Here is an 11,275-nt window from a genome sequence, read left to right on the forward strand (position 1 = left end):
GAATGAGAGGTGATCTTATTAAAACATGAAATTCTGAGGGGGTTTGACAAGGTAGATACTGAGGGGAGGTTTCCCTTGTGAAGGAATTAAGAACCAGGGAGCACAATCTCAGAATAAGGGGTCTCCCAATTAAGACAGAGATGACAGGCAATTTGTTCTCTCAGAGGGTCATCAGTCTTTGAAATTCACTAAACCAGAGAGCAGCGGAGGCTGTCATTGAATATATTCAAGGCTGAGTTTGAAAGATTTTTGATCGGTGAGGAAGTGAAGGATCATAAGGGACAGGTCAGAAGGTGGAGGTAAGGCCACAATCAGATCAGCCATCTTATCAAATGGTGGAGCAGGCTCGATGGGTCGAATAGCCTACTCCCATATTTTATGATCTAATCCTTAGCTTGTGTGTTTTAGCAGGAAAGCACAAAAACATCAGAAATAATCTGTCAACCTTCAAATAGAAAGGTTTCAGGGTTTCACAATTATATAAATCCACAGCAATTGCATAGTGTTTGTGATCTTTTATAGTGTTAGTAGTTTGATACGAACATACGAATTAAGGGTAGATGACCACTAGGCCTTTCAAGCCTGCTCCACCATTCAATAAGATCATGGTTGATCTGACTGTGACCTCTTGCCTACTCCCGATAATCTCTATCTCCTTGTTCATCAAGAAACTATCTCTGCCTTGAAGACATTCAAGGACTCGGCTTCCACCACATTCCAAGACTCACAACCCTCAAGAGGAAAAAAAAATTCTTCTCATCTATGTTAAATGGGTGACCCCTTATTTTTAAATAGTAACCCTTAGTTCTAGACTCTCCCACAAGAGGAAACATCTTTTCCATATCTGCCCTGTCAAGACCCCTCGGGGTCTTATATGTTCCAACCAAGTCACTTCTTACTCTTCTAAACTCCAACGGATACAAGCCTGTCCAATCTTTCTTCATAAGACAACCTGCCCATTCCTGGTATTAGTTATTTGCAGAATCTCTTGTAGAGAACAAGTTGAAATCTTTTGCAACAGTAAAACATATTAGTACAAAGGACCGGGGATTGTGCTGAGGGTAAAGCAGGTTAATCGCTCAACAGATGAGATAGTTTTGTTAAAAAATACTTGTGGTCAAAACACACCAAGCTAGGCAATTACAGAAACTCAGGTGTTAGGTTGCTATACACACAAGGCAATGCCAAAGAAAATTATAACGGATAAAGCATTCACTAACATACAAGAACTTGCCATAATACAATCCAGTAGACAGCCGATTAGTGCTAGTTCCAAAATATGCTGTTTTAAATTTCACACTAATCTCAACTCCATCCTCACCCCAAGTCCATCACTGGCTAGACCCCTTGTCACACTTGCATACAGTATTTCTCATTCCCTCATATCTTTCATATAACATGAGGAGAAAAAATTCACCATCAACAGGCAAGCCAAATCATAACCAAGTTTAAGCATGTTTTATTCAACCATTTCACAACTGATAAAAGGATAAACACAAACAACGACATTTGATAACCTCAGTCAAAGTACTTTTCCCACTCATTTTAAACATAAAAATTGCAAGGAAGGAAAGTCAGAGCTCACTTTGGAAAGCAAAACTCCACATTCCACCAATGCTTAGGACAGGCAGTTCAGTCTGTTTGTATTTACATTCAGATCAACGTTGAACTGATTTACCCTGAACTCTCCAGTGTGGGTTGTGCCCCTCTCCTTACACAAGCACAACAGAAGGCTGATTTCCCCCAGAGCCAGGGACTCCCAAGGATGGGCCCACTACATGGCAGGAAATGCAAAACCAGGCCAACCTCCATAAACACACACAGCTCACTGTCTAACACAAGGGGGGGGGGGGGGGACATTTACACACAGAGAGTAGCAAAATATATTAAATCATAAAATAAATTGTATCCGGGGTTAAATTCTGACTTTAAAAGTTGCAGCAGCCCAAGAGGACAGTGAAATAATGGAGGAGGAGCAGCAGCAGCTTTGCAGGCCCAGGCTGCTGGCGCCATGTATTTAAGCCCCTCTGCCTGCCCCTGGCCCCACTCACACAGTGAGGAGGAGGAGGAGGAGGAGCCCCCCAGGCCCTGCCCTGGTCCGGGCCTCCCCCTCCCCTCAATCCCCTCCACACCCTCACCTGCTGCTCAATGTCTCCCACCGCGAAGAATTTCACCTCCTTGAACAGGTCCTGGGCAGCCGCCGGCTCCTCACCGCGAGCCGCCTCCGACATGGCGCTGACCGAGGAGGGGGCGGGGGCGGGGGCTGGGGCCGAGGCTGAGGCCGGCTGCTGCTGTCCTGTCCTCCCCCGGGGCTGCTCTCCCCTCTCCTCTCCTCCCTCCCTCCCTCACTCTCTCTGTGTGTGACTCCCACTCGAGCCAGTGAGCGGCCCGCGCATGCGCACCGCCTGCCTCTTCCCTCGGGGGGAACCCCCCTCCCACCACAAACACCATCACCAACCCCAGTGAGAGAGGGGGGGGTGATGGAGTTCCCAAAACACATTAAAACAACTCTCCAATACACCCGTCTTCCGACCCCTTGACACTCATCAACTTATTTTATTTACAACTATTCCTAAAATCGCCTTTCTTTCTGTATTTTCCCATTCTTTGTCATTTCTGCTTTCCTTGTCTCTCTGGTTCCTTCCCCCACCCCCCGGCAAACGATGGTCGAGTCCGCCGTCCGATGGGCGGGGCTTCAGTGAAAAGCGGAGCGCGCGCGGGTTCCAGGCTGGGATTGTTACAAATTACGCGGGAAATTGAGCTGCTGCTTGTCTGCAGGTAGCTTTCCACCCACACACACACATATATACTCACTCACTCACTTTCACCCTGTTGTCTTTATTCTCTCTCTGTGCAGTGCAATAGTTTGGCCGCTGGGTTATATATTGTACGTTAAATGTCTAGTTGTTGAGACACAAAAAAATAAATAAGGATCTGGCATATCAGAAATCAAAATGCTGCAAATCTGAAATTCGGGGGAAAAAACCCAGAAAGTTTTGGGAATGTTCTATTGCATCTAGTAGCATTTATGTAGAGTGGCGCTTTTCAACTAGACTTCTGCAAGCATCACTAAAGAATTTTCAGGTCATTTGAAAATGGTACCCAATTTTTCAAGATATATTGTTTAACGAAAAATAATCATTAAAAACTTCTGGTTTCCATTCATTCGTTCAATAGTGTTGACTTTATTTTCGTTTTTGTTTTATATATACGGTGGAAGGGAAGGAGGGAGAGAGGATTGGGATCCACAGAATTTCATAATGGGCCTAATTTTTTTTATCATTCACAGGATGTCCACAAGCATGACTCTGAATTTCCTGTGGCCTGTCATTTTAATTCTCCACATTGCTCTCCCATTGACATCTCTGGCCATGGCCTAAATGTGATATCCCTGGCATCTATGAGGTCTCAGGTAATCGAGAGGTATAGGGAATGGGTGGGAAAATGGACTTGAGGCACTAGATCAGCCATGATCATACTGAATGGCAGAACAGGTTCGACAGGCCGTGTGGTCTACTCCTGCTTCTATTTCATATATTCATACATGTACACTGTTCCAGTGAAGCTCAACAAAAGCTTGAGGAACAGCACCTCATCTCTGAATTAGGCACTTTGCAGCCTTCTGGACAATAATTTCAGACCTTATTCTCTGCCTCCAGGTTTTCTTGAATCAAAGAAAGAGTAAGTTTATTAGTTAGTAAACCCAAGAAAGAAGATGTGATCACACACCACACCACACACATACACAGAGATATCAGAAGTAAGAAAGTTAGAGTCCAATAAAAAGTTAAAAGAATATACCATTAAGTCCTCTGCTTGTATTTGAGGCATAGATTTTTGAATGGACCGGACATTTGAAGTTAGTTGGTTTCCTATAGAATCCTGGAGTTGACTTAGTTCAGGTCTGCACCTTGTTGAAGACACTCATTTAGCTTGAGAGAGAGAGAGGGAGATATATTTCCTGCTGTCTTCCAGAAGTGTTTTCAGATGACTGTAATGCTCTTTCTCCTCCTCATCTTGATTCAGCTTGGCAAAACGAGATTTTTAAAACTTCTGTCTGTATATTCTCAAAAAAAAGAATTTGATTAACATGTTTTGCAGTCATTGTTGCAGACCCAAGTAATCCCACTTTTTGATCCTTTCATCTCTGAAACCTTTGACACATTTCAAAATAGAATTCAACAGAAGAGGGTTATTTCATTCTCCACAGGGGTTTTGAATGTCTGATGAGTATCTAGCTGGTTTGCAGCTCCCATTGTGTTGTTAGAACTACAGCTGATCAAAGTCTAGCACTTTGCATTTTTAATGCCTTCCTTTCAAGAGAGTCCCTGTTTGAAGACGATCTTGACACCCCACAAGTGTGAAATTCTACACAGCAGGTCCGCAGTGCAATTCATATAGAAATGATCCAGAAAAGTCGTCAGTTTACAGTTTCAGATATCAGGTGACTCGTGGTATCCATTTTTGATCAGTGCCTTTTCTTGTATTTTTTATTTTAAAACAGGTCTTCTTTAAACAGTTCAATATGTCTATGGTTAGCTGGTGAATTTGTAGATAGATCTCAGTCAGTCATAGTTTCCCGTCGTTGTGACAATGTCCTCATACATGTATCGCAAAAGGTTAGCACACAGATACAGCAAGTAATTAGGAAGACAAATGGAATGTTGTCCTTTATTGCAAGATTGGTGGGGTGGGGGGGTGGCATGGGGTGGAGTATTAAAGTAGGGAGGTCTTGCTACAGCTGCACAGGGCATTGATAAGGCCACAATTAGATTATTATAGGCAGAATTTTATGCAGACCAGGTGGGTGCATGTCTGACTCGATCTGGCATGAAATCACCCAAGATGACATTGAGTGAGTGTCCCAATGTCATCCTGCACTCTTGCGATATTTCAGTCGGTGGACTCGTGCAACTGTCAGAAGTGTGCCCACTGACAATTAAGAGGCAAATTAAGGTAATTAAAGGCACAAGTGTCTTTAATTTTACATTGACAGTCCAACCTTGCAGTTGGCGAATGGGCGAATCAGCCAAGCAGCCTTTACATTTTTCATGAAACTTCATTGAAGGGTGGGATGAGGTTTCCGCAATGAAATGAAATAAAAATAAAAGTCGGTGGACAGCATTTTCATCTTGTATATTTTCAGGTGTCTGATTGGGATGCTTGAACATTTTTTTTCTGCTTTTCAAAACTTTGTATCTGATTTTTCAGGTTTTCAGGTCCCTGAAGCAGCTCCCTGCCTTCAAGGAGCTTTCTCTCAGCTCTGGCCCGCGTCTGCATTGACGTCAGTGCCCTCCATCTTCCTGCCCTCCCCCCAGCAGTGCTGAGCTTCTCAGCATGCATTTCATGCTGGCTGGCCATTAATTTGCCAGCCAGCATGAAATCGTGGTCGGAGGTCCGTTCCCCAGTTGATCCTAGGCCCACTGATCACGCCTGCCCGCTGGCCTAAAAATTCTGCCCCATATATAATTTCCTTATCTAAGGAAGGTTACACTTTCACTGGACGTCATTCAGAAAAGGTTCACTTTGTTAATTCCTTAGATGAAGGGGTTATCTTATGAAAGGTTGAGCCAGTTGAGCATATACTATTATTGAAACATATATGATTCTGAGGGGACTTGACAGAGTAGATCCTGAGAGCATGTTTCCTCTCGTGGGGATTCTAAAACAAGGGGGCAGAATTTCAGGATAATGGGTCTTTAAGATGGAGATGAGGAGGAAGTTCTTCTCTCAGAGAATCATTAGTTTTTGGAATTCACTTCCACAGATAGTGGTGGAGGCTGAGTCATTGAATGTATTCAAGGCTGAGTTAGACAGATTCTTTATCTACAGAGCATTCAACGGTTATGGGAGTTAGGTGGAGTTAAGGCCACAATTAAATCAGACATGATCTTATTGAATAGCAGAGCAGGGTCGAGGGGCCAAATGACCTACTCCTGCTCCTATTTCTTATATTCTTATGACTGGAGGGTCAGTAATCAGTTCAAACGAAAATGGTTGTGATTGTTGAAAGTCAGACATCTCAGCCCCAGGATATCACTGCAGGAGTTCATCAGGGTAGTGTCCTAGGCCCAACCATCTTCAGCAGCTTCATCAATGACCATCCTTCCATCATAATGTCAGAAGTGGGGATGTTCGTTGATGATTGCACAATGTTCAGCACCATTCGTGACTCCTCAGATACTGAAGCAGCCAGTGTCCATATGCAGCAAGACCTGGACAATAAATGAGGCTTAGGCTGATGAGTGGCAAGTAACATGCTTGCCACACAAGTGCCAGGCAATGACCATCTCCAACCAGAGAGAATCTAACCATCTCCCCTTGGTATTACCATTGCTGAATCCCCCACTAACAACATCCTGGGGGTTACCATTGACCAGAAACTGAACTGGACCTGCCATATAAATACTGCGGCTACAAGAGCAGGTCAGAGGCTACAAATGCAGAGATAATTAATATGAGTGTAAAATGTGCTTAGCATGGAATGCCAAATGTTCTTACAGTGTTTGTGTCCCTTCTCAAAACTCACTATGGATCAACAAACCATTAGAATGTCACATTCAAAATTTTAGTTAAATTAAATGTACTGTAGACTCTTTAGCTCTCAAGCGTAGAATAGTACGCTGAAGTGCAACAGTGTAAATATTATACAGCTTAATCCTTTATTTATCCTGAGTGAATTAACCAATTTACAATAGATTAGCTCTGAGATCAGGCCTTCACCTTGGGGTTAGATTTTCAACTTCCCATCCAGGCATTAAACTTGTGAATCAACTGACATCCCCCGCCCAAAACTCTTCCCACCCACCCCCAATTTTCATTCCCATTGAGTGCCGTGTAGCATGTTGAACCCCTATGCCATCAGCTTTAAATCCATTTCACCTAAAGCCTTCACCTGTGAATGAAAAGCTGCTTCCTAAGCCCATCCCCAGTGCTCTCTCTGACTCTCAACTCATCCATGGCTCATGAATTCCATTGTTGTGCTCAGCAAATGTCTTACCATCACCTTTTGTAATAGTCATCCCCAGCAGGTCCTGGGTCTTCCACTCACCACTACTCTCACCACCTGAACTCAAATGCATGGGTTGAACATGATGTTATGGAACGGCCTAGCCGTCCATTGTCAGCTCAAATTTTACCTGTTCAGGTACTCACTCATCTCCAAAGTAATTGAATCTTCCTATTAATTCATCCTTCCTCTAAGGCAGCCGCTCAGGATCGAAGATGACTTGCTTCATTCTAGTTCGATTGGTTCTGGGATGGCTGATAGGTCCAATGCTTGACCCTGCCACACGTGGGGCAGGTGGGGTTTGAAGGGTTGAGTGGATGAGGTGTTTGGAGGTTTGTGTGCTCCCCCCGATGCCTCAAATCCACCTCGGCACGTTCCTGATGAATTCATGAATGTTTTTGTGTAAAATGACAAACCAATGTTTCTCTTCACCATGAATCTGCTCCTCTGACCTCGCTTAGATGTATTTTCTACCTCTGCAGCTGGTATTAGAACAATTTTCATTGCCATTGGGGAGCCAAGTTAACTGAAAGTGCATGGCCAAAATTATGGGCTGGATTTTTCGACTGGGGGAGCATGTAAAATCTGTCGGGAGGCTAGCCCACTGCCTTCCTGACCATCCCTGACCATAATATGGTCAATACTAGCCCACCAGTCCTCAGGCTTATTTAGGCCCTTTACCTGCCCAATTAAGTGGCACTTCTGCTCTCATAAAACACTGAGTAGTGGCATGAAGGGCAGGGTGCAGATGCTTTTTGTTTTCAACTGTGTTGAAAAGGAGGGGCGGAAGTGGGGAATATATCAATCGTGGGAGTGGGGTATCCTGTGCGCTTTGGGGGCAACCATCCTCCCTCAACATGTTACCTCACTTTGTTCCTCCCGCTTGGCCTCCAAAACCCGCCCCAAAGCGCTTTGCAGCCAATGAAATACCCTTGGATTGTCGTCACTGTTGTGGAAAGCCTGGCAGCCACTTTACTCACAGCAAGCTCCCACGAACAACAGTGTAATATTAATGACTAGATGATTGGTTTTTGTGACATTGATTGGAAGATGAATATATTGAACATAGGCAGAGATGAATATTACTCCCAGGAGGCCATCATCTGTTCCTTCAATCGCCTTGCAAGTTAGATCATGATGATCCGCTTCACCCCTTACTCACCAATATTGTTTACCTCTTTCTTATCTCTTAAGGTTCCCTTTCCCTCCAGGGTCACTTATAGTTTTATTGCAACCCAACTTTGTGCTGTGCTCTCTCACTACTCCTTTTTGAGTTCATCCAACATGCTTCTGGCAGTTTATAGTTTCAAGATAACCTGACCAAAGTCACCAATGATATCCTATTTAATATTAATCATTGCTTGCGTACTTTCTGCTGACATTGCATTCTCCTCTGCAATCTTTCTTGCACACTCCACCCATAGGTCATTGCTCTTTCATGCTTCCACTCCTAATTGTCTCCATGCAATTGGTACATTCCTCATGTGGCTTCTGTTCTTAGAACATTATCTACTCATTCTCCCTCAGAACCATCTTCCCCAAGCATAGCTTCAGCTTCTACATGTACACAGGTGACATGCAACTCTTAACAGCACTGATTGATCTACAATATTTTTAACGTGTTACAATCTCCGTAGAGACTTATTACTAAAAAAAGATATTAATTACCCAGTAGCCTACAAAAAAGGATCACATGCGATGATTTCATTTTTAAGACTTTTACTGTAACAAATACCCTAAAGTCAACATAGACCAAACATGACCCAATAGACAACTAATATACTAAACTGCAGAAAAGATATCCCCCTCTACCTTTAACTTTCTAACATGACCGAAAACCCCACAGCATGTTTATCTATTACACTGACCCCCCCCCCCCCACCCCGTATAATCGTAGTCTTTACAGGAAGCTGTCCAAAGTTACCCCCAGCTTCCAACAGACTTGCTGTTCACCATTTTGCTGAGTCATAATATCCAGTGCCCATTGAAAGTTGCTTCCTCAGTCCTCTGAGAATCCTAAACTGACTTCCAGCAGCAAGGCCCACTTTGGTGACTCCTTCTCTTGGCCACGCCAGGGCAAATTTTCCAGGATCCTTGAATTTGCACTGTTCTGTCTCTTTGACCAGAGAATCTGCTCCAACATGCATTCTGGTCACTGCTAGGTGACTAACAGATCAGCCTTTTCACCTCTGCTGTTCAGAGCAGCTACTATTTTTCTATCCCTCTATCTCTCTCTCTCTCTCTCTCTCTGCCCAGGGTCACTGAGTCAGTAAGTCTGGCAACACTAAGGCCAGCTGTCTTTTCCTTTGTCTCCACAGTCTTAAGAATTGGCATCTTGCTTTCAATAGGGATTGACCTAAGTCCCTGTCTCCATGTCAACCAGCCCACATGAGCTTATCACTGGGCAGAATAAGTAGGAGGTCACATGCACCTCTCCACTCATCTATTTTACCCTGAATTAATGAGGACAGTTTAAAACATAACCATTTTTAAATCTCACATTTGTAACAAATGGAAGTCAAATTTTGGATTTGATATTCTAATGGTTTGTTGATCGATAATGACCTCTGAGAAGGATACAAACATACTAAGCACATATTATACTCCCCACTAACACATTTTACACGCATATTACATATCTCTGTGCTGATGTGCTGTTGAACTTGTCACAATCAATAATTTTCCTGACTGTAGTTAAAGAAAAGTTTAACTCTGATGCTGTTTTTTATTTTGACTGTATGTCAGTTATCCTCCCTTCCATCTTTCGGTTGAGAGGTTGAACCAAGCTTTTCCCTCTGCTGGGCATGAAAGATCCCATGGCATTATTTTGAAGAAGAACAGTGGAGTCCTGAGCCAAAATTGATTTCACAACCAACAACATGAAAACAGAAGGTGTGCTCATTACCCCATTGCTGCTTGCCGGAGTTTGCTGAGCTTAATTTGATTGCCACTTTTCCTACTTTGCAACAGTGACTACACTTCAACAATTACTTCATTGATTGTAAAGTGGTCTGGCAATGGAAACTTTTCTTTTCTCACTCCAAATCTATAGGTGACAGAAATCCTGGAGTCATTGAAAAAAAACAATTGGATGTTGCAAAAGGGCAGGGGATTTTAGGATCTCTTGGGGGTGGATAACCTCATTTGACCTTCTTCACTTGTAACTATCATGTGATTTTGAATGAAAATAATCTCAGTGACAGCTCTTCTCTTCTAAGCCTTATTAAGGAGCAGGTTGGTCAATTCATCATCAACAGCATTATAGAACCTACCTGCCTGGCTTTCCTTTAGATATCTAATTGTCCATTATCAGTAAAGAAGCACCAAATCTTATAGGAGCCAGCTTGGATCAGTGGTGGCACTCTCACCCCTGCGCCAGACAATTGTGGGTTTAAGCTTTAGACTGACAATCCAATATAGCTAGAAGTGTCCTTTTATAGATGAGATGTTCAATTGAACACTTCTCTGCTCACCCAGGTGGATGGAGAATGTCCCATAGCAATCTTTTGAAAGAAAAGCAAAGGACAAAATGATAATCAGAACTAGGCCATTCCAGAAAGAAGTTAGGAGACACTTCTTCACACAAAGGGTAATAGAAGTGGGGATCCCTGTTCCACAAAAAGCAAGAGATGCCATTACACGCATTAATTTTAAATCTGAGCTCGATTTTTTCTCTGGCCAAGGGTGTTAAAGGTTATGGAGTTAAGGTACAGGTCGAGGTCAGCCATGAACTCAGTGTGTGTCAGAATAGGCACCAATGTCCCTATGCTCCGATAAAGGGATTCCTTCCAGCTAGTCTAATTGATCCTATTCAAAAGACAACACCTATAACAATGCAGCACTCCCTCGGTACTGCAGTGTCAGTGTGAAAGGATAAAGGGATATGATAGGGCAGTTACAGAAAAAAAAAATTTCCTCTAGTAAGGGAGTCCAGGAAAATACAGCTCATCTATTCAAGAGTGAAATCAGGACACACTTTTATATGCAAATGTAATGGAAATCTGGAATTGTCTCCTCAGAAGAGTGTGGTTGCTGGATTAATTGACATTTTCAAGACTAAGATTGATAGAGTTTTGCTAGGTAGGGGTATCAAGGGATATAAAGCAAAGAAGCGTAAAAGGAATTGATGGACAGATCAGCCATGATCTCCCTGAATGGCAGAACAGGCTCAAGGGACTGAATGGCCTATTCTTGTCCTACATTCTGATGAAGCATTTCCCATGGAGCTGCCTGCTAATGTACCCAAAACCAGATTCAACTGAACCA

At 43.2% G+C, this 11,275-nt stretch overlaps 1 protein-coding gene across 1 annotated transcript in view; it reads right to left on the reverse strand.

Annotated features, from left to right (window-relative positions):
- The window catches only part of paxip1 (PAX interacting (with transcription-activation domain) protein 1), a 115,502-nt gene extending 113,214 nt beyond the window's left edge, over positions 1 to 2,288 (reverse strand). The window contains exon 1 of the mRNA XM_041184866.1: positions 2,139 to 2,288. Coding sequence (XP_041040800.1) covers positions 2,139 to 2,231 — 93 coding nt within the window. The 5' untranslated portion in view covers positions 2,232 to 2,288. The remainder of the gene's footprint in view (positions 1 to 2,138) is intronic.
- Between the last annotated feature and the right edge of the window lie 8,987 nt (positions 2,289 to 11,275).

Source organism: Carcharodon carcharias, chromosome 3, assembly GCF_017639515.1.
Source record: "Carcharodon carcharias isolate sCarCar2 chromosome 3, sCarCar2.pri, whole genome shotgun sequence".
Lineage (NCBI taxonomy): Eukaryota > Metazoa > Chordata > Chondrichthyes > Lamniformes > Lamnidae > Carcharodon > Carcharodon carcharias.